This window comes from Thermobia domestica, chromosome 16, assembly GCF_964235325.1.
Source record: "Thermobia domestica chromosome 16, izTheDome1.hap1.1, whole genome shotgun sequence".
Taxonomy (NCBI): Eukaryota; Metazoa; Arthropoda; class Insecta; order Zygentoma; family Lepismatidae; genus Thermobia; species Thermobia domestica.
In genome coordinates this window covers 97,215,626-97,240,360 of record NC_137469.1, presented here as the reverse complement: position 1 = coordinate 97,240,360, position 24,735 = coordinate 97,215,626, and the positions used below count along the sequence as shown (strand labels likewise).

The window sequence follows — 24,735 nt, the reverse complement described above, 5'->3', positions numbered from 1 at the left end:
GTATATGGATATGTAAATGGATTATTACAATTCTTACGGTGTCAGTGCTATCTGAAAATATAGGTCCACTATTGGACGGAACTTTTGAGATCAAATAACCAATCTAAAATTCGACAGAATTTTCAGGACCACCCTTCACCTCTCTTTTAGATACCTAGGTCCTTCTGAAATCTAGTTTAATCCAGATTTTACCAAATTGTATTCGTTTCAAAGCCCCACCGCCAAAAATGCTTTGTTTTGATTGGAGGATTCACCCACGCTATGATATTAGAGCGCGATTATTCCCATTCCATGCCTGAAAATTTTCCTGACAACAGCCAGACTCGGATCTTCCAGCTCAGAAAGGTAGAAAGGAGCTAGAAAAGCTGCAGTAAAAGGTAAAACTAATATAATAGTTGAATAACTACCATCCAGGAAGCTAAGGAGCCATAATTTGCTAGATTTTCATAGTAAAAACCGGACTGAAGAACTAAAATAGGAAGCATAACTCGGTGACGCCATGTTGTGCAGATATAGTTAGTGATGGACAGGTTCTGCGAAGTGCATCAGTTTGCGAGTTGTTCTTAGGTATCCACAAACAGTTTCGGAGGAGTAGTGTTTTCTCCCTTAAAATATTCTTATCCTGAAAAACTATTTCTTTTCGAGTTACGTAAGGCCTGCCTCACTGCCGTTTGTTTTCGTGTATGTAGTGAATGTGATTTCTTTTTGTATTTATTTATTAGTAACATGGCGGTATTTAATTTCTTTGTAGTTAGGATAGTAATCATAATGCACGTGTAAAGTTTCAAGAGGGCTCCTGTCTACTCCCAAATTGGGAGTACAGCTTCCAGCGGGATGAGTTGAACATGTAGTTTGTTCAGGGTTCCTGCCCCTTCAGGGCAGGGGTCCTATTGTTAGTCAACACTTTGATACGTCCCCTCGGGGGCATTGATTAAACAGGTTGAGTTAAGAATGTGATTTAGTGAATACAAGGGCCAGTTGGCCCTGTTCTTTTCTTTCCCTTTCCTTTCGTTATCTTTCATAGAGCCGATTTAAAATGGTAAAATCTGAATGTTGTCTGTGTATATTTATTAGTATAACATGTATTAATGTAGTGTGTAGTATGGATGTGGCATGTATGTGTTCGTAATGTAGTAAACATTTTCTAGTAGTAGTAATTGTGGTAGTTAAGTGATGAAAGAGTGTGTGAGATAATTAGATATAGACAGTGTAGTATTTACTATGCGATAATTTTTTTTATTATTCCGTCATTAAATGAACTTATAAACAATATTTGAAAGTGAACGTAATATAGTACAATAATTCCGTGTACAAGGTCACATTCAGTGGTTCAAGGGTTGATCATATCGTCGCTAGCCCCTAGTGTCAAAAGTCAGTACTAACCGTCATTCTTATGTCGATGCTCTTAGTGATTTAGTTTCCATGGAATTGACCTTTCTTTTCGAAATAAAACCTAGAAGGTATAATTCCCAGCCCATATGGATGTATAGTTAGGTTAAGTGACCCAAAATTAATATATTCTGAAAATTACAACATTCTGCTTAGTCTAGAAATCGAAATATTTAAGTAAATAAACGATACGTAATTTCTTAACAGAAGTCGGGCGATATGATACTAGTTCTTCGCTTTGAAATTATATTAAATGTTCATTTCTTTTTTTGTGGCTGCAGAATAATTTCATTGTTGTCAGAATTTCATAAACATTAAATATTATCGCAGATAATTCTATTTTTCCAGTGAACATACGTATGATTTTTTTTCTTTCTTAATAAAGCTACCAGGTATTACATAGTATTGTGTGTGTGGTGAAAGAGTCTTGAGTTCGAGTGAGGTTGTCGTGCAGCGATCGGAATGGGAAATGTTTGTTGTGACTATAGATTTTAAAGTATTATGATGAAATGTGTATGTAGGCTGGGCGTAGATAGAGGAAACAGGGTGTTTGTAGAATATAGCGTCGTAGTAAATGAAAAAGATGATGATATGAATATTATATGAATATTAATATGAATATGAATATGAATATGAAGTATATGAATATTGTAGTAGATGAATATAGAAGATAGGACACCCATAGAGTTAAATATATAGTAGCCCAGTGCATACTTCGCCACGTGTTGATATATATATATATATTGAATAGATACGTATAGCTACAAACATCTCAGGTTCTGACCCCTGCACCGGAATATCACGCGGACCGGAGGGCGATATATAGTCGGACTATGGTAATACTTTGTAGTTTGATGTGTTATAGTAATGATCAACCATAGTAATATCATCTGATAGCATGGGTAGCATCGTACAATCGCTGACTAGACATATTTAATAATCAATTATGCAAAAGACAATAGTAGCTGTAGAACGGGGCTGTAGTGAATTATATTTTCTGGTCGGTTTTAAAATAGAATATCCTGCTCCGTGAGATTTTTTTTCTTCACGTTACCTACTCGGGCTAGCTTACAATGTTCATGGAGGCGACAGCTCTGACAGGGTTACAGAATCAAAATAATTAGTTATTGAAATTTATTATACCGTACCCGGGCATCGACCCCTCCCCCTTGAATATTTTCGTTTTCTTTTCTTAGTTTTCAAACTAGATAGTGATGGAAATTAATCGATGCCTCAGAATTTAGCGCATTCTGCGAAGGGGAGCTATCGGTGAAGTTTGGCAATAGAAATTACCGATCCAAAATCCAGTTATTTTAATTTTTTTGGCAAATCACTAATTAGGGATATCTTAGCTATTACTCTAGTTTCATTACTATTCTGGATTCTTTTACTTTCCGAGAGGTTGGATGAATATTTTTTTTTTGAAATTCTAAATTAGCGTCGTCTCTAACCTTCCGGAAGATTCCGGGATCTGCAAGGGTGTTGACCGGATACGGTGAGTGGTGGGATTTCCCTAAAGCCTTTGTCTTTCCGAAAATCCCATCGGGGACACAGACTTGTCTCATCTTCGCAGAGATCTTTTATCGGCTATTTATTTGGTAAGCCGAACCTTTTTTTGGCATAAAAGAGAATATTTGGTTATAGTATGTTGTATACGTAAATTCGACCCCTTATCTTTCGTAGTTGTAGTGTTCTGTCTCTTCTCTTTTTACCTATCCTTCTTCTACTTCTTCTCTAGAGTTTTTTTTAATTTCAACCTTCCCCCTCCCGATTTTGAACTTGTCGCTTACGATTTATTTAACGTACAACTCTGATCTGAAATTACCAGCTGAGACGTTGCAAGACACGATTCATGGATAAAGTAGATAATGATTGGGTCCTCCATCACATTTTGACCTATCGCCGAAATGAATAAAGACTTCGTATTTGACGACACTTTAATTACGTTCTTTCACCGTCGTCCCTTTAAGTTTTTTTTAATCCATTGGTCACTTTCCTTTCTGTTTTGGTTTTCGTTTATCTTGTAGTTAACCTGGGCCCAGAAATTGTATTTTAGGTTATCTAGTTATATCTTTAGGAATGTTCTGTGTTACGTGACTGCCTCACAAAGTTTTTTTTAAAATTATTTAAGCACTAATTGAATATATGAAAGTTAAAATTTATAGACGCGCGGTATCAGATAAAAAAATTCAATTCTTTTCTATATGTAATGTCGGAAGTCATTTGTTTTCTTGTACAGTGTTTGCAACCTTTTCTAAAATTATTGTTGGGGTTATTACTTAAATTGTGTGCGCATTTATTGAATATAAATATATATAGAGAGAGATAAATGAATACGTCGAAATGTACATGTGCTTAGTATGTGGATATGATGTTAAAGTAAAGTATGATATTAAATGTATTATATGGATATATATAAGAGCGCTCGTGTCTGTCCCCCCAAACGTGTATTGGTTGCTATAGTTTACCAGTAAGTTTTCCGACGAATATAAGAATATAGATTTTGTCAAGAATACCGCCGTGCACTCAAGTAATTTTTCTTTTCTTCTGAATAGATGTAAATGATAACCTATGTAATTATTTAATGGCATGTATTGAGAAGTAACGGCAGGTATAAACGTAACCCACATCATAATGAATATTATCCCTGAACTACCAACCTAAAACCATTGTGGAAAGTGTACCTTTAATCCTTCTCACCTGCATATGTATCCTGTGACTTGACCAGTTTTTTTATCCTCAATTTAAACCATCATACTCCGTACACCTGGGGAAGATCGTTTTAAACCCGAACCATGTATACATATATACAAAAGTGACCCTGGATAAAGGAAAGGTTTCATGACGTGTCCCAGTGTTAAACAAGTAACTTGAATTTTATCCAATTAATAAGTTTGGAATTGGACTGTCTAAGAGGAGAAACATCCTCTGGCGGAAAGTGATTTTTCAAAATCCCTAGATGGGTATAAACGTCGCAGTGTGCGAGTGCAGATATAAACTGCTAAGAGTTACAAACTAAATATAGTTGATGAATGGTTTTATAAACCAATATATATATATATATATATATATATATATATATATATATATATATATATATATATATATATATATATATATATATAAACACAAACTAAGTTAAATGGAGCGAAATGTTTTTGGACACTACGAGTAGTGCGTGATTTGTGATTTGAACGCTCAGAATTATTAATATTTTATTGCTCAATGTGAGGTAGAGACTCATAAGTTCTAGTACACCTAAAAGTTTTTCTTTTCTTTCCTCTTTGTCCATATTTTTTTAAGTGAAATAAGTGCCTCCTTTGCGTATGTCGCAAATCATAATTTTGCTTTAGCATGCCTAAGATATGATACATGTAATTATTTTTTTTCTTTCCATTTGTCAATATGATTGAACATATAAAGATTTACTAAAGTATAACTTTATGTATTCTATTGATATATAACCAAGAACTTGTGCTTTTAATATTTTCTTCATAATTATTTGTTTTGTCTTTTTTTCTCACTATGAATGTAATAAACTATTTGTACTTTTGTAGTTAGTTGGTTTCCTTTAAACATATATACACTGTCCTGAGTGAGTGAGCGAGTGAATGCATGATAGATTTAATTTAAGTAATTTTAGTTATATCATTTGTCATATTAACATCTATAATATATGTGTCATGTTTTAATATATGTGTTAAGGTAAATAACCTAGGTCATGAAGGACCGCTACTAACGGTTTAAATCGGCTCTAGGAGTGAAACAAAATAGCAGGATGAGCCTAAATACGACATCTTTCTTCCAGGAAGTTGAAGCTCTTATTGATACGATACATAAATTTATATTGAGTTTATAAGTTTGATTTTTTTTCTTTCTTTCTGGGCTAATTCATATGTGTGGTCGATCCTAGAGAACAGAGTTCAGATGCTGGATGGTTATCAATTACCGGTTGGAATAACATTACAAAAAAAATGATTTCGATTTTCTCGTTTCCTGGTCTAGATCTGGGCAACCCTACAAACGTGGTGCCTGGAGCTAGGTCTGGATGGTATGAGGGAACATGTGTCTATTCCGAAGCATTCCAAAATTGAGTAGTCGTTAATAACATTTAAAATGATTCATCTTTCAACAACTTTCTCGACTTCTCGCTATATTCCCAGAATTATCCAGTAATCTATTCCTTAATAAAATACTCTATTTGTTTCTTTTTCTTTCTTTTCCTCCCTTTTTCCTACCTCCTTCTTTTACCCTTCTACTTTCTTCTCTTTCTTTTCTATTTCTGAATGAAAGAAAACGGAGTCATGACTTAGAGTAGTCGCTATTGGCGCGGTCAATAAGTTGTTTCGATGAGTTTTCTTCGGGAGTCCGATATGGGATAATTAACCATGACATGACTATGCATTGAGGGACGAACAATAACAAGAAAGTTTATTGAAATTTACTTTATTGGAAAATAATCAGGATTTCAATTAGTAGGTGATGTTTCGTAATCGCCCTCGTTAAAGAGAATTAATTTTAGCGACTCCTCTACATTGCTCTTCGTTTACTACCTTTTTTATTTTTACCGTTTTCTTTCAATAGTATGTTAGTCTATGTAACTGATAGTATGTTAGTAAATTTATTTAAATGATATCTATTGTTTCTATTTTCTCCGATTGTAATATTTTTTTTTATTAATTAATAAAGATATAGACGTGAACCAAACTGATATTTCTGATTAATTTTGTTACGTGTTACGCCGTGTTAAAACGATCATACATTACATTATATAAAACATCAACAGCTTCGTGAGCCATAGAACTATTACCTATCGTTTCCCAGTTGGAGGATGTACTTTCCCTATATAACTCTTTGAAAATAGCTTTATGGAAATTATAATCGGATCCAATAGATGCACTTTTCGTATGGATGTTCTTACGATACCGAAAATCTATAAGGTAAGCAGGTTGATGGATATCTTCAGACACTTATGATTGGGCTTTATGTGTTATTTCGATATCATTTATATTTGTGAGAACTAGATTTAATGGTCTGCCTAGTTCATTTTTAATATTATTTAGAGTTTTTGTATAACTCTCGACAAGTATTTGTGGAAGTAATAAAATCAAAATAAACTTCGGTTATATATGATTGGTTTCAATAGCTTATTGGAAAAATATTAGTGTCTTGGTTGTAAAAAGTTACACAAATAATCAACTTAATTTTGGTATGCAAAGTTGTTAGATCGAGGTGGAAAATATACTAGATCCACAGATAGAGAAAAAACATTATTTACATTAGTTTTTACAAAAACATAATCCAATATTATGTATATAGGGGAAGCAGCTGAAGTTTGAAGTCCTTTTTTATTGCTAAGAGAACAATAACATCTGTTTTTTTTTTAACCCATCGAAATCGGATTTCTACCCAACTGAATGATTGCGTATCTGTTTTCAAACAATTCCTTATCACATTATCAATATTGCTATTGGTCAGCCAAATTTCTACAATGACAATAGCTTTAAAATCATTGTTTATAACAATTTTTAAAGAAAGAGTTGAATTTAGCACGGAGTTTTAAACATTTTGTATTTATTAATGTCTCTTCTTTGTTATTTACAAGTTGAACTAGTAAAAGCCTTTAAAACGCTTATGATAACTATGTTCTATCCACACTTACCTGCAAGCAATATCTACTTCTTCTTTGGAACTCGGAATTCTTTGCAGCTCAGTTTTGGCAAGGATTGGTTGAATTTGTTTCAGGCACTCGGTCAAATGGGTTTTACCTTTGCACATATCTTTGCATAGACCTAACGTCACTGAAATTAGAAATAAAGAAAGAGAAAACTATATATTAGAAAAAGTCAGTGAATATATATTAGAAAAAAAGAATTGAATATAAGTACAATTGCAGGCTGTTATCAATTAATACCAGACAATTACTGAGAACTAACAACTGCAACATCCTAATTTGCGTATGCTATTAATTCCTCGAATTTCAATCACTTTAATTATATTGCCTGTGAAGAAATAATTCTGACAATTACATGGAGAGGCAATCAATTATTCTCTTAACAGTTTGAGTTATTATATTATGTAAACAATAATTCTGTATATATTTGGTGTATCAAAAGTCTGTAGCATTGGCCAACTTTGTTGAGCATTGGCCATGGTAAGAAGGGGAAAGTGATCGGAAATAGGTGGTATTCAATCTAGAATGGTGGATTTTTTCCAATCGTACCAACTAGTTTTGCTCCCCACTGATAAGGTGTCCTATGTTAAGCGAAAACGCAATGTTGCCAGTTTAGCAACTGTTCCTTGGACCCTCACCATACCAATATTACAGCATTAATTGACAACGGATTAGAGGGATTCTAGGTTCCTCACACAACAATATGCAAATTCGCAGCGCCATTTTGTGTTTCTTTACGTTCCATTTGAAGAGCCTGCTGAATTGGAAAAGTTACCTTTTAAATTTAACACTGGATGCTTTACCACTGAGAAGCCCAAACAAGTAGTGAAAAATCCACTATTTTAAATTCAAAACCACCTATTTCCAACAATTCTTCTCTCGTTCTATATATTTTTTCGTATCTTTACACGTAAGAGTTAGTCTATGTACCCGGACTTTTGATACACCCAGTATACATAGTATAGTAGTATTTAATGTATGAAACACATTTGTGTACTATACATAAGATACTTTTATATAATTTGCTTCAATAAAAGAACCATGCTTAAATATTTTCTTTGAAACTACAACTTTCTTAATATATTTAGCTTATACTCGTAACGTATTTAGCTTATATTCGTATTTAGCTGGTACTCATAACACATTAGGAGTGTCTGAAGGCATGTCTAGTTTGAAGAAGGTATTATGATGGAGCTTGAGAGTTGCTATACTTGTTAATGCATTGAACCTCGAAAGAAAGAAAATAAATTCTTAATAAATATATTACAATCTATTAAAACTGGGAACGACAGATTTCTACAACGTCTGGTTTCAAAAGAAGGATTAAAGCAGAGATTGATTTTATTTTAAAGACACTAAATTTTTACCAACGAAAACGTCTCTCGATTTTTATTATCACTTTAGCTCTATAAGGATCCATGTCGAAATCGGAAGTTGTCGTTATTTCGATCATTTCCAATGTTAGTATAGTGATAAGGACAGAAAAAGGATATATCCTCAAGATGCTCGCTTCAGGTGAACAAACCGTATTTTGTTATCTTTTATTTATTTACTTTTGCTGTATTGGGTTTTACATTGAAACCAGAAATGGTCTATTTCGACCGCTTTCGGTTGCAAAAATCTGGTAAGGGTAAAGATTAAATCTATTGTTGGGGCGCCTGAATCCATACCTTCTTGTTATCTTTTGCCGTTTTTGCTCTGATATCTATTGACAGATGGACGGACAGAGCTGTTAAATAAGACTTTGATTACTTATGCATAACAATGCTTGGATGTATCAAAAGAGAGTTGCATTGAAGAATTTTGTCAGTCGTTGTATGCTGTAGAAATACCGAGGGTTTGCGATTGTTTACTAAAGCAAAGAAGAATTTTAGGAGTGATTAAAAAAAAATGGATCGAAAGATTGCGGTCTTGGACAATAGTTTTTGGATCAGGGGCAACAAAATATTTGAACGACCAGTAAATCGAATTTTCGTTTTTTTTCTTTTTCTTTCTTTTCGTTTCTTTTCTTTTTTTATGGAATAAGTACATCATACGGAGTTAAATGATAGTTGGGGTTTGGCTACACTATATGTAGTTCTCCAGATATAAGGCCTACAAGAAAATTTTTCACTGAAATATACTGGAACTTTTGACTTAAAAAAAAAGTAATTTTGAAGTGGAAGGAAATTGAGTTAGCTTTCACTCCATGACAAAATATGATAACTTATCATCTGCCTAAGAGCATACACCATGTCGGTCAAATGTCTCACATTTCAGCGTTGGAAACGTTGTTCTGAGCTGACTGAAGATCATTAGAGCAGCCGTGAAGATCACCAGTTAATTCGGGAAGAATAGTAGTATACACATACTAAGTCATGCAGAGGTTGTTTATCTTCTGCAAATTTTGACTTTCCGAATTTCAATTATCTTTTCCCTAAGTAGAATGTAATTGTGTTATATATTTTCTTTCTTTTTTTTTATTTACTAGCTCGAGCGAAGAGAGATCTTCATAGGATGAAGAGCTACTACTTGCAAAGCATGTGTACGAAAGTAAAGAAATAATAATACTAATAACTAAAAAAAGTTTAAAAGTTTAAACAGTCAACTTCATATCCAAGCTCAATACACTTATAAAGACTTGATATTATGTCAATAACATATACCTTCATTGTACATCGGGAAATTGAATTAGCATGGAAATTAAAGCAAATAAAACTGTTTTGTTCTGTTTTCCTTGCAGGCAATATCGTAATTATATATTGAATGTTGAACAATATCTATTTTTTTCCTTTAACAAGGGAAACAATAGGTTCATACGTTCAAGATTCGTGAAAAAATTAACAAAAAGGCTGAAAAAAGTAATTGCTTCTGGCGTTAATTTCAGATGTCAGCGATCGCTTTTTCCTTTAGATGACAGTTTGGTATTTTTCTCTTTGGAATTGAGATCGATAATTCTGGAAATTTACTGGAAAATATTATGGGCAAACTTCCTCAAGATATTCTGAGTTTGTAAAAAATAAATAAATAAGATGTTAGGTAGACGTAATTGATGTATAACACTAGCATGTTCTCTTAATGGAACAAAAAAGGGGTGAAGGAGGGTAAAAAAGGGGGGAATTGAGTGGAAGGGTAATTGGGTGGAAGACTTTTTAAAAATTTATATTTTGCATTTCGGTATATTTCTATGGAATTTAATTACACCCAAATTTTGGGTGGGTAGATGTTGATCAGAAAAAAAATCTTTGATGAATTTTGAGAAGGTTTAATAATCACAAAAAACTAAAAACTGATTTGATTGAGAAATTACATATTTGAAACCAAGTTTCAGGTTTGTGCGTGTTTTGGTTTGAGTCACAGTAAATCGCTCATCTGTTAATGTTTTGATCCTGATTTTTTACTGCTGCTTTAAAAAAATTATAAGGATGGTGCCGTGAAGAGCAGCAACCTTGAATCTTCACTGTGAGACAGTTAAAATTTTGTTAAAATTTGTTCTTCCCAATTACCCCCACGGGGTAATTGGGCGCATGATGCGGGGGTAAATGGGTGAAATGCCTCAAGTGAACATTTTTTGCTTAGAATTCATGCCTCAAGTGAACATTTTTTGCTTTAAATGCAGTGCTATCTTTGTCTTTTATGGTGTACATTTTTGTTTTATAGTGTTCAACTTAAGTCTCCAGTGGCCGTTGTCTATGCCAATAGTTCTGATGCTGTAAATAGGACTTGTTTATGAATCCAGAGTTAGAACACATGTTCTATTGTAATAGTTTATAGTTATTGAGCGTTGGTCTTATTACCTTCTCCTATGTTTGTTTGAATATCAGGACCTGTTCTCTTGGTTTAACTAATTTTTTTTACGTTTTTGGCCATTTGACCACTTATAGTTTTTTTTTCGTATGTAATAAGGTACTTTCGGCAAATAGGGCCCGGAAGGAAATAAGGCCTAGTGCAAAATGTTCTAGGTTAGAAACACAATAGATGAAATCTGGCAACATCGCAAGTAGTGATTACTTACACAATGCCTACTTGAGAGAGGTCGTCTTCCTATGCGTGGTTATATGGAACACTGGCAATATTGAAGAATCGAGAAGCCAATTTCCATATGCTGATATAACTTACAGAGGCAAGAAAATTTTATTTTTTCTGTGTAGAATAAAGCTAACTCGAAATATCTTGTATATTTGTGGTGACTATAGTGTTTAGTATTTGGGATAGTAGGTATTTCGTTTAAGTCCAAAATGTATTTGTAAATGATGATATATAAAATAACACGCACATAGTCGTTAAATAATGCCCATCCAAACTCTATTGGCCCTGATTATCCTACTAAACATGTATGCGTTGTTAAATACTGAGAAACTGGCGACTTGAATGTATGTCAGTTTGTTATTCTTTCTTGGTCAGTACTAGCTTCTGTAGTAGAGCGGTCTAAAGTGTCCGGCCTAGTTGCTGACTATGGGAGTTCCGAGGTTCGACTTCTGCATGTCCTTTTCATAATGTAAACTTCTATTTTTAATGCATGTGAATGGCTCATACCTGTGACCTCATTGTGCATACAGGCGTATGTGTGTGTCCATTCATACCCTTAAGTATCGTTTGTGATTGAAAGGGGAGGGAATGAGCCCAAAAGCTCGTTTTTGGGATGAGCTTGGTATATTCTAGTAAGTACGTTTCTGTGCAGTTCTAAGTTAGAGGTCACGCACATTCCTTGTAAGTGTATTATCAATGCAATGGATTAGGGCAACTGAATTAGTTTCTTTGGATCCTACAGCAATTCCTGATTCTGAATTTGCACCTAGTTCGCCAACATCCACTAACAAAGTGAATGCTGTCATGTGAAGAGAGTGTTACATGAACGGCTGACATCGAAGATTTATCGAAGTAAACATCTACTGAGACCTTATCCCGTTCTCCATCTTGTTACTAAATATTCTTTTATTACTAATATTTGAAGTGCTGTTAAAATATTAGGTGTTATTTGGAACCAGTGGTCTCTCAGGTCGCAAAATTTTACATTTCAAACGGTGGGTCTTATTTTCCTACCGTGCGGGTAATAAGGCCATTTGAATGTTTATCTTTCAATACGTTTTTCATACATTTAGCGTTCAATACGTTCAAATTAAAGTATGTACACCATAAGATATATAAAACATTGACAAATAATATACATATAAATTTTTGTCTAGTACATTATATATATTTACGTAATAAAGCATTTATACTTAGGTGGGCCTTATATGCCGCAAGTATCTTACATTTGGTAAGTTCACAGGACAATATACTATGTTATAAACAATAACGGGAAGCCTTAAAAAGGTATCTTTGAGATTTAGAAATATGTTACTCCTTATTTTGAGTAAACAAATGAATATTTTTTTCTATGCCACATAAAACTCTTAGTTTTAAAGTGGAATGCAAATTAAATTTTCCAAATGAAAGCTTGAGTTTTCTTCATTTACACCCAATCACTCCCACGGGTTTATGTGCACCGGCAATGGCTTTAATCATTTTGTACCCAATTACCCCCTTGGGTGGAAATTAGACCACCACAAAAATAAAAATGTTGCAGCATCAAAAGTAAAGATGCCGAAAGCTTATCACTACCACAGTAGGTGCAGAAGAACCTACAACATACAATCAGTTCTTAAAAGCTAGAAAAACACTTATAACCTGTAAGCAAAAAAAGGTTGAAAAAACATATCTCCCAAAAACCCCTTCTACAGTATACAGGGTGTTAATGAACTATACCGACAAACTGTAAGAGGTGATTCCGCATATCAAAATAAGAGAAAAAGTTCATATAGACATATGCCGAAAAGTGCATAGTTTCAGAGCTAGGGCTGTCCAAAATCTCGAAAAAGCCAAATTTCAAGAGGCCCTATTTCGAATTCGAGAGACTATGGATGATGGTCCTTACCAGCATAAAGGAAGTCACGCATATGTAATCCAAAATTGCATATTTCGTTAATGTTTAATGGGTGTACAGATTATTCCATGGAGGCTGAAATTCCCAGATATGCCATCTACCGAATTTTGAGATATGCTCTGACTTTATGATTGTTCCAAAGTAGGCAAACTATAAGCCTTGATAGCAGTGAACACGGAATCCTTTGGCGCGATGCCGAAAGTGTTAAGGATTGTCAGCAGCAAGGTTTCTAGTACTCGGGAAAACGCATGGTGCGATGTTTTCTTTCACGCCTATAAGTGAAGAAATCGTGAAATATACCGTGACGAAATACATATCATCACACGTTATTCCGAACACAAAGAAACATCGAGCTGCCGTTCCTAACACCTCCGACTCAGTGATGCCAATTTCTTCAGAGTCGTTTTCCCTTCACAAGCTTCAGAATTTCCCTTTTCGGGACAAAATTTCCCTTCATCCAAACCGTTCAAGTACTGTATTTAGTAAACGTATTTTTAGTCGTTTTTTCTTCCACCCCCTCACCCCAATCTTATAACCACATACAAGCAGATACCTGACAACCTTCCTTTTAGCTTACGCAGAATTTGAACTTGATTTGTTGTTTAGGTATCCAAGACGTCGCGATAGAGGAGGGGAAAGGATATGGAAAGGTGTAGGCTAGGATCTATGTTAAAGGTGGAATCTCTGCATTTGCCTAGTGTGACTGAGGAAAAACCCTATAAATACCTCGGTCAGGACGGACAACCTAAATAAATCATTATAAAAATATAATATAAATATTATGTAAATTTAATTTTTATCCTAGATATCATGATAGATTTTAATATTAATGTAACCTAAGGTATAAAGAAATTATTAAGTATATATTTGATATGTACTTACGTAAGAACAGCACTCCCATATTTACTGAAACGAATACGAACAGTTACAAAGAAAACTCTTGCTGCTACTGTCTTTGGCTGTACACGAGGAATGTTCGTAAGCACAATACAAACTAAATCAAAGTTTAGAGATGCGAAATTCTTAAGAATTTATAATTCTGTGCGCACAGTCACAAGAAAATGTGTAAACTTGCACAAACACACATACACTAATGAGCCAGTATTCGCCCATATATACATATTTACATTCACGACACGTAGAGTTTCTTCTCTTACATCGATTAACCCTCTTCACAATCAATTTTCTGGTTGGGAAAACATCTTCTGATTGAAAAAACCAAACTGTTTTAATAGTTGGAGTGATAATTTAATTGAGAAATATTTCATCTTATTGCATTGCATTTAATTCAACAATGGGAAGACTAATTTTGATAAAAGATTTTAAATAAACATTGTTGTGATGTTTCGAAATTAACTGAATATGTTGATCGATGTGTAATGTTGATAAATATTAACCAATGCAAAGCAAGATAACTTGTGAGAATTTATGTGAAATATGTGCTACGGATTATATTTGGAACAAATAGGGTGTTGAATTTATACTGCATTTTAATGAGCTTAATCAGATACGTAAATACATTCAATCAATAAATGATTGAAGAGAGGTTCAAATTTCCCTGCAATATTGAGAGATTACAGGCAATTTCCCTTTTTCCCTTTTCTCCAAAATTTACTGAAAATGTCCCTGCGCCAAGGGAAATTTCCCTTCAATTGGCATCACTGCTCCGACTTTTCTTCGAAGCATTGTTTGTCCATTATTGTACCTCCTGCCTCCTTTGGAACCTTCTTGAAATCAGGGTATATCTGAAAACTCTATTGGAAACATATTTGAGAATTACACCCTGTAGGGAATACCTCTACACCTATTGACAATTGATGAAATATGCACATTTGGATTATGTATGCGTGGCTTCCTATACGCTGATAAGAACCACCATTCACAGTCTCTCGAATTCGAAATAGGACCCTTTGAAATTTGGCTTTTTCACAATTTTGGAGAGCCCTAGCTCTGAAACTATGCCCTTTTCGCCATAGGTTCATGTGAACGTTTTCTCTTAATTTGATGTGAGGAATCGACTCTTACAGTTTGTCGGTGTAGATCTTTAACACCCAGTATAAGTAGCAAAGTGAGAAAATAGGTAGAAAAAGTTCTAATTAGTATCAAAATTTACAGTTAAAAATTATTTCGTTCCTGAAACTAGTTTAAGTTGTCCTATTGTGAAAAAATATCCTTCATGGAGATGTTTAGGAACTTTTGTTGCAAAAATTGCCTTTATACTGTATATTTATTGTTTGTCTGCGTGTCCGTTCAGAGACACAAAATCTCAAGAAATACTAGGTGGACCACCATCAATTAGAGTTGCCAACCTCAGAGAACAGTATTACCAATTTTCGTCTTTAAAATTATTGTATACTAAAAAAGTTATAATATAATTTGTTATGCAATGATATTTGTAAAATAAGTATAATGCTAGCAATAATATATAATAAACTTATCCAGTAATGTTCAGTTTCAAATTCAAAATCTATGTCACTGTCATCACCATCTTTTTGAATCCTTATTATCATTAATCTGAACAACAACAATACTTCCACCCCCTCGCGAACGTAATTGAATTTAAAGAATAGACACATGGTTACCATGTTTCATTTCTCAAGTCGTTAGTGATTTATTTTTACCGCGAATGACTTTTAAAAACCTCAGTATTCGTGTTTTATAATTATTTAATGAACAACTACAATTTATTTTGCACATTCAAAAACTGCAAAATAGTGTGCGTTCTAAAATTATCCTATATTCACCTATTCTAGCAAGAGCATTATCGAATATAGCATAAATGCTTAAATTATCGTATTTCACAATACATTATTGTTTGGTTGGCAAACTTGCCATCAATTTTGAGCAGAATCTAGATAGTGAAAATCATAAAAAATCTTCACTAAAGTGATTTGGTTTTTTTACACCGGGTCGATTTCCCAATGTTCTGCATTACTTGAGTGCCCTCATTTTCGCTTTTGTTTAGGCGGGCGCGGTGGCTCAGTGGTAGAGCGTTCACCTCCGGTGCTTGGGGTCCCACGTTCGATCCCAGCTCGCGCTGTGTGGACTTTGTGGTGGACAAACACCGTGCTCGTGGGTTTTCTCGGGGTTCTCCCGTTTCCTCCCACTTTCTTCATTCCACCATTTCACTCATCTCTCATTATCACCGTCTCCTTTAGCCTAACCGGCATAACCGTGGGACGTTAAACTTAAAGATTTCATTTTATTTCATTTTTCGCTTTTGTTTACATCACTTGAGTTTGTTCCGGTGATTCGAATTTTCGTAAATGTTTCTATTACACAGAATTCCCCCCGCAACGAATGCAATTTTGCTGATTAGTAACCTTCTCGTTTACTGTATACTCTACCCAACTAAGAGAAATAACCTTTTCGCGAGTTTCTGTTTATCTCAAAATTATTTGCATAATTTCTCTAGCCATTTTCCTTTTCCCTACTTTGCTTAAGTGCAGAGCATGTTTTGTGAATCCCTTTCTTTCCACCTCTACATCTATGATAGTGATATTATGAATTGTAGCTACTTTTCTAAGTTTCCGATTTTTTGACAAAATTTTATCGTTAACACATGAAACGCCAGAAAGGTCATGCCTCTTTGGTACTGACATTATTATTACATTTGTATCTTTCCAGTATTTAGAATGTTTATTAAGTTTTCTGAGTACATTGCTTGCCTCATTCTTAGTAATATCATTTGCTCCCGACCAAATTACCAATTAATCTTCGGGACCCAGTTTTCTTATTTCTGCCATGTTTGTCCCCAAAATTTCTTTCGTTTTGCTCCTGGTTTCACGTAACCCCACACTTGATATTACGAACTCGGGACCTCTCGCATAAAGGGCACCGAGGGAGAAATAGACTGAATCTAAATTAATGAATGCGTCACATTCGTCTAACTAGGTCACGATCTGCCACTAATATTTATTCTTTGAAAACTTCAACTGCTGAACCTAATTATTAGTTTCTTTATTCCCCAATGTAAAAAGATACAAAACTTAGTGGTTTTGATATTTACATTTACAATATACACTCCAAAGGTACTCTACTTGTTTATCAACTTTTATCTTGTTCTTGATTTCTTCGTTTGTTTGCTTGAACTATTGATTTTTCCCTTTCAGTTCTGTATTTTATCCTTTCTATTTTTCTTGTATTATCCTTTGCTGACATTTTCTCCCTGTATTCTGCTTTCAATTGTCGTTTTATTTTTCCTTCTCTCTGACGAAAGCATTGTGGTGTTGGTGATACTAAGATGACAGGAATTCTTTGCATTGTTTACTTCCAATCAAAAACATAACCTATCCGTTCTCTGCTCAATGATTCTCACTTGATGACACAATGTTGCCACACAAAATCTGCAAAATTGGTTCTATTCTTAATGTATGTTACTTATCGCTTGCACTAGCTAAAATTCCCGTTCTTCGCAAGGAAGGAATAGGCTTATAGAAAACACTTGAAAGTTCCTTTTTTTTTTTTTTTTTTGAATTTAACGTCCTAAATTATTGTCCAAGGTTAAGGGAGATGATAATGAACGCGATTTTTTAATGAAGAAAGAACAAAGAAATGGACGAACTCCAAGTAAACCCTAGCACACAATGTTTATTCACTACTTATAAGCTATGTTTGAACCCCCGTTATACCCTTAGCATACGAATCAAAATTGATTTTTTTAAAACCAGCTCCTCCAATATGCTATAGTTATTGTCAATATTTAATTTCACTAAAAAAACTTTTTTTTTTTTTTGCAAAATTTATCTCTCTACTTACGCTTAGGATCCACATTTCGATCAAATTGTGATAAATAAGAATTTCGGACAAACCAAATGCTAACTATTCTTTTTTTAAAAATTAATACTTTTGTACGAGTCAGCTGCCTATCTATCTTTGTCATTTTATGAACAGAAAACGAGAAAATAAATAATCTTATAATATGCCCTCTTTAGAAAAGAATTTTCGAAAAAAGTGGGACGTGTCTGCAATTATTTTTAATGGAGAATTTAAATACTAAATTACATTTCCAAACTTGAGCGGCTTCTCAGTTGGCATAAATTTTGAACCCCCTTCTTTTCTGGGAAACTGATTTTAGTCAAAATTATATGATGGAAATCAGTTCAAGTTGCCTTTTCTGCACGCGTTTTTGGCAGTTATGTTGCATGTATCCTTCATTTACAGACAAACGACAGGCAGAACGATAGTAGTGTTGCTAACCTCGTTTTGCAGTCGGCCAGAAAAAAAAATCCTAAATAGTTCATTGTCACTTTTCTGGTTAAATCTTTGTCAATATATAATAATTTAACGCAATATGAAAAAACTCAATGGTATTTTCTGTTTTTATTTTTTGAAGAGAGTAAGCAACAATCAAAATACATTAACCTGCCTCCCTAAAAAAAAAAAAAAAAAAAAAAAATCAAAATACATGAGACACCACTGATAACTACCGGTACATATCTTCTGCAGAGAGAATTTCAGTGCACAAATAGTGAAAAAAAATACCGCAAAAATACTTATAATCTACGTTGAGTACGGTCGGATAAATGTCCAGGAGAGAATTTAGTAGATCGTGGAAGATTCCCTCCAGGTCACTCCCTTATCACTTATCACCACCTCCTCTTTTAAGAAAACCATTTTTAAAAAAGTTACTTTTAGATGCGATTTTAATATATACATAGCAGTAGTGTCATATCAGGCGTTGCAGAGAGAGGGGAGAAGGTTCAGAGCATTTGCTGACGTAAGTAGTTTCACATTTTTCTTTAACAAAAAGAATTGAAAAGTTTCTTTTCAGGTATTCAACGCAAGAATGCTACAAGACTGCACTAGCGTAATCTCAGGTATTGTTCGGCAAGGCAATGTTTTCCAAGAAGACTTTTACGTTTCTTATTAATATATCAGTATACAATTCATGAAAATATATGAAAATATACAACACATGAAAATTTCTCAAACTCGGGGGGCACAAGCGGATTCAGAAGCTAAATCTGGATTGGACAACCAGGACCCAGACTATGATAAATATATACGTAATAGCTTCAAATATTTTTGTCAATCAAAAAACTGGGGACCTAGACCCCCGGCGCCGGGCTAGATCCGCTTCTGCTGCCTTTCCCAAATGACGTCCCTGGGCAATTGCGACTCTGTCAGATAGGCCTTCTTTATTTTGCCTATAAACTGTTTCAGCGCGTACAAGACCCATTGTTTCTATAGCCAAACAAACAAAGTTGGCAACAGTGTAACAGATGACAATGACACGTCCTCCTTCTCGTACAAATAGAACGTTTGCTTCTCTTGAAGTTCGATCATGTTTACGCAACTTTTGCAGCCGTACCATTCCTAGAGCCCTGTAGCATGTTTTTGAAAACGCGTCTGCAAATGTACAACAGTGACAAGTATGAAAGGGAACAATGGACTCTTATTGAGTTTGAATACGCTGCAATTACTGTTGCATAACAGTACGGCAAAAGCTGCAATGTATGACAAAGATTCTTACTCAAATGTGTTTCTAACGGCTGAATAGTGTGTTTTGTATAGCACACAAACACGCAAATATAGGCTACATTTAGTTCTGTGTGTAGGGATCTAATATAATATATTAATACTAGCTGAACCTGCGCTTTCTACACACCGCATGATTCATATATGAGCATGAAACTCCTTGCCATTCCTCACAACATCTGCACATGGCCCTTTACAGACACAAGTGAAAGGCGTCTTAATGAAAATTGGCAAGGGGAGATGTTCGATTAGCTTTTCAATATCTGCACCATTTGTAAGATTGAGTCTATTTCTGGATAAAGTTTCTAATTCATGTATGATTAGTGTTTTCTTTCTTCTTGCTTGCAGTATGTAATATGCAAATACATTATACACACAAAAAATTATAATGTCAGTGATATAGGGTGTTCATTGCGCAAAACACTCCAAGCAATTAAGATTCATCTAAGACTGGAGAAATGGTTATCCTTCGTTTTTCATTACCATTTCGCCATGAAACAAACGCCTGAGAGATATCAACCGCTATATACAACTATGTGGTGTTGGAATGTGTAACACATAGGATATGATGCTTTACTTTCTTAAAATTTCAACATGTCCAATGTACTTCTAAAAAATGTAATAAAGAAATAACGGTCGTGTTTTTTTAAATATTCAATTAGAACTGGACAATCTATACAAAGTTTGCAATCGACCAGTAAAAACGGCACGTTTCTAGCACTTGTGGGTTTCGAGATCTCATTGTCGAAAGGATTGGAAACAAACATATAAACCTAGCATTTTAATATATAGATTAGCTAAACTTGCGCTGTCTACTCAGTGCATCGCTCTGTTATGACCATGAATTTTCTTCCCACTGTGCATGTTTCCTTATTCACACAAGTAAAGGATAGGAGACTCACAAAGGAAGTGAATTGCTATGTATAGATGTTGGAGTGATTTTGTAGCAAATTTGTAGAAGTAACACGATATCAAGTGGAAACATATTCTTTTTCTAATAAATATATATATCCGTCCGAGTATGCCTCATTGCATCTCTTGAGGCCTTTGAAGTTGTCAGCATGCAAAAGGTTTTGCCATTCAGATTTAAGCAAACCACTTGCAATGTCTGTCAACCCGCCATACGTTACTTCTCTATTGGTTGCCTAACACCGTAGTTTCGGCCTGCATTAATGTTAATCTTATGGGATCAAGACGGTCCCTAAAATGTTGAATAGAGCAATTACGACACGGTTGTTGAAAATTTGAATGAGAACTGGATAATGTGCACAAATTTGAAATCGACCAGTGAGAATGGCACGATTCTAGCACTTGTGGTTTTCGAGATCTCATTGTCGAAAGAATTGGAGACAAACATATAAAGCTGGACTTGCGCTTTCTACACAGCGCATCATTCACATACGAGCATGAAACTTCTTGTTATTTCTCACATCTGTACATGTCCCTTTACATACACAAGTTAAAGACGTCTTGATATAAATTGGCAAGAGATACCACAAACGGGAGATTTTTTCGATTACTTTTGGAATATCTCGCACGGTTTGCAAGATTTGAGCCTACTTCCGGTTGGAGTTTCTAATTTATGTATGATCAGTGTTTTCTTTCTTCTTGCACGCAGTATGTAATATGCAAATACATTACACACACAATAAATTATAATGTTAGTGATATATGGTGTTCATTGCGCAAAACACTCGAAACAATTAAGATTCATCTTAGACTGGAGAAATGGTTATCCTTCCTTTTTCATTATCATTTTGCCATGAAACAAACGCCTGGGAGATATCAACCGCTATATACAACTATGTGGTGTCGAATGTGTAACTCATAGGATATGATCCTTTTACTTTCTTAAAATTCCAACATTTCCAGTGTACCTCTAAAAAAAGTAATAAAGAAATAACAGCCGTGTTTTTTTTAAATATTCAATTAGAACTGGACAATCTACACAAAATTTGCAATCGATCAGTGAAAACGTCATCTTTCTAGAGACTGTAGTTTCCAAGATCTCATTGTCGAAATGATTGGCCACAAACATATAAACGTCCTCAAACGTATAGTTTAAAAGAACTCCAAAGATGGCAGCACAATTCACTTGCGTTGATTTAGGAGAAGGCTTATTAAAATACAAAGGCTTTTAACAATAATTTGAAAAAAAATAAACTTTATGAGAAAGGTGTATTTAAATGTTTTTTTTTGAAGTACACATACTTTAAAATATTTGTCTTTGTTAAATATAAAATTAGAAATAACCGTAAATCAAAAGTTTGTAATCCAAAGTTTTAGGTTGGAGCTCAGGCGTTTTTAATCTTTTCCCCTTTACTGTGTTGGGGCGTTCAGTGCACCTCACTCTCATCTCCATCTCATCACCCATGCTAATGATTATGACTAAAGGCCGTGCATAAAAGTACACAATCTGTTGCGAATAAGAAGAAGAAGAAAAGCATATAATGTTGTTGATTCTAAATAGAAAGGAAGAAGATTTAATCTTAGTAGCTGAAGATATATGTTGATTTTATATGTATAAACTGTACTTCGATACCGTAACAGCAGATAGTTGTTTATTTAAAAGTTGCTATGATAACTAACAAGAAAAAATATTATTATTAATGAAGTTAAGTGAAAAGGAATAAAAGGTAATAATCACACAAGGTGGTGCGTCTTATTTAATGCAATTTGACCGTGTTGATATAGCTAAAAAATTATGCGAACTGTGGGCTGGAATGTAACATAAAAATAACATTACAATCCCTGCTGCCTCCTTTCCATATTACTATTCCTTCTCTTCTCGAGAAAAAGACGTAACCCTTGTAATGGGCTAGCATGCCTGCAGCATGTTAGCATTGTAAAAAAAAAAAAAAGTCTTTGTTGCTATTGTTGCATTTTAATAGATAGATGGTGTAATATGGTTTAGATCCTTTGTAGTATAACACTTGACGTGCATTTTTGCAACTACACAATTTCTATGAAAATGGAAGAGAGGAAAATGTACGTCTTGTCTAGGATCACGTTAGTTGGTCTTACAAGATTGTAACGTTAGTACGTCCGTCCGTTACGCCACACAGGAAATTTTGAACAAAAGCACTATTGAATTCTGTTTTTGTAATAGCTAGAACGAAAATCTAGTCTGACTTTGTTAAGGAAGTCAATATGTTATCATATTCATGGTAACGGTGATCTTAACAATATCTATCCATATCCCATTCGTTAATAAATATATATTTCTCGTAAACGTGCGATACTACAAGCGATGATTCGTCAACAGAAGCATTTTTTTAAAAAAAAATCTGTTGTCTGTGATGGATAGCTAGAGTCAACATCTCGGTCTAGTTCTTTAACCCTTTGGGGATCTTATGGTACATTTTGTACTATATGCGTTTTTCATGGTACATTGCGTTCTTTCTCTTCTATTTGAGCTTTTTTGTCCGGTTTTTTTTGTTTCTCAAGTCCAGAGACATTGTAGAAGACGTTACGTATGGTTTCAGACCATCCTGCGTCCAGACATGGGAGGTGATGACGTCATAATCTTAAAATGTATTTTTTCCCTTTTTAAGCCTATGTTCATTATTTTTTGTCGGGCTTATTTTAGAACGTAGAAGATTGAAATTTTGCACAAACATTCAGTCCACCGAGTAGTATTCACCAGATTTTTGTTCCGATGCCAGTGCTAAAACAGGGGGGGGAACCAGAGGGGCAAAGGGGTAAAAAAGGGATATTTTTACCCTACAAATCCCGTTTGTCATCATTTTCCCGCCTCACATACACGATAGGACCACGTGAGTCATACCGTCTGAAAGGCCGTTCCATTCTGAAGAGAATGACGGTCGAATTATTATTCTAGGGTAATTAGGGATGTCTCAGGGATTTTTTGAAAAATGTACTTCTATATAGGGAAAAATGGGGCATTGTCGGTATATATATTTTTTTGGCGGGCTTATTTTTGAACGTAGAAGATTGAAATTTTGCACAAACATTCAGTCCACCGAGTAGTATTTACCAGATTTTTTGTTCCAATGTCAGTGCTAAAACAGGGGGGAACCAGAGGGGCAAAAGGGTAAAAAAGGCATATTTTTACCCCAAAAATCCCGTTTGTCGTCATTTTCCCGCCTCAAATACACGATAGGACCACGTGAGTCATACCGTCTGAAAGGCCGTTCCATTCTGAAGAGAACGACGGTCGAATTATTATTCTAGGGTAATTAGGGCCGTCTCAGTGAATTTTTATAAAAGTATACTTCTGTATAGGGTAAAAGTGGGGCATGGTAGGGAAATTTTTTCTGGCGGGCCTATTTTTTCACGTAGAAGATTGAAATTTTGCACAAACATTCAGTCCACCGAGCAGTATTTACCAGACGTTTTTTCCCGATTTCTGCGTAAAAACAGGGGGGTCCAGAGGGGAAAAAGTTGAAAAAAGGGAAATTTTGCCCCAAAAATCCCCTTTTTCAGGAATTTCCCGCCTTAGATACATGATGGAGACATGTGAATGGTACCGCCTGAAAGACAGTTCTATTCTGAAGAGAATGATTGGCGGATTCCCAAGTAGCACAGTCACGTCATAAACACGTCTTTTTTTGGGGTTCGAATTCAAAATGACGTCTTTTGAAAATTTGGAACGTCTTTATCACGTACCAAAATGGTAACAAAAATGACGTGTCAAACATGACCTAAATTATACGTGTTTAACACGTGCCAGAATGGTACAAAGAATCACGTGTCGAACATCACCAAAAATAGACGTCTTTTTTAGGTGCTAAAAAGCGCGGACGTTCCCCGTACTGTAACTGTGAGCAGTGCATGCTGGGAATCGTGAGCCATTTGCAGAATCGTGTTTTGATGGTATGTGAATATACATAATGTGTTTTGTTGAAGGCACCTGTGATAAAGGTCAGCTTTAAGACAAGTAAGTATAATTCCTATCCTATTCCTATCTAGGTGCATTCTGTGTAAAATTCAGCAGATTGAGTATTATAATTGTGAAGATTAGCTCCTCATACAGCGTTGCCTATGGTTTCTTATTACAGTGTATTAAAATACCGTAGAAAGAACGAGGATACCTCCATTAGGTTAACATTTCCAGACGCCTGTATCAAATTAAATATTTTAGGTAGAATACTATATAAAATATTAATAGTGAAGGTAGTAAAATGATAATGTATGTTTTATTATTCTCAATAAACCGTATATGGGAGTGAGTATGCATGGGAAAGTATGTCATTCTGTGGTGCAGTTTTACTATACAGATCCATAGATTGTAAAATGTACGAAAAGTTTGCCTATTTCATGTCGA

General features: G+C 34.6%; 1 protein-coding gene across 1 annotated transcript in view; it reads right to left on the bottom strand.

Moving 5' to 3' along the window:
- LOC145673261 (uncharacterized) overlaps positions 1-24,735 on the bottom strand; it is a 551,410-nt gene that overhangs the window by 121,734 nt on the left and 404,941 nt on the right. The window contains exon 2 of the mRNA XM_081742788.1: positions 7,052-7,190. Coding sequence (XP_081598914.1) covers positions 7,052-7,190 — 139 coding nt within the window. The remainder of the gene's footprint in view (positions 1-7,051; positions 7,191-24,735) is intronic.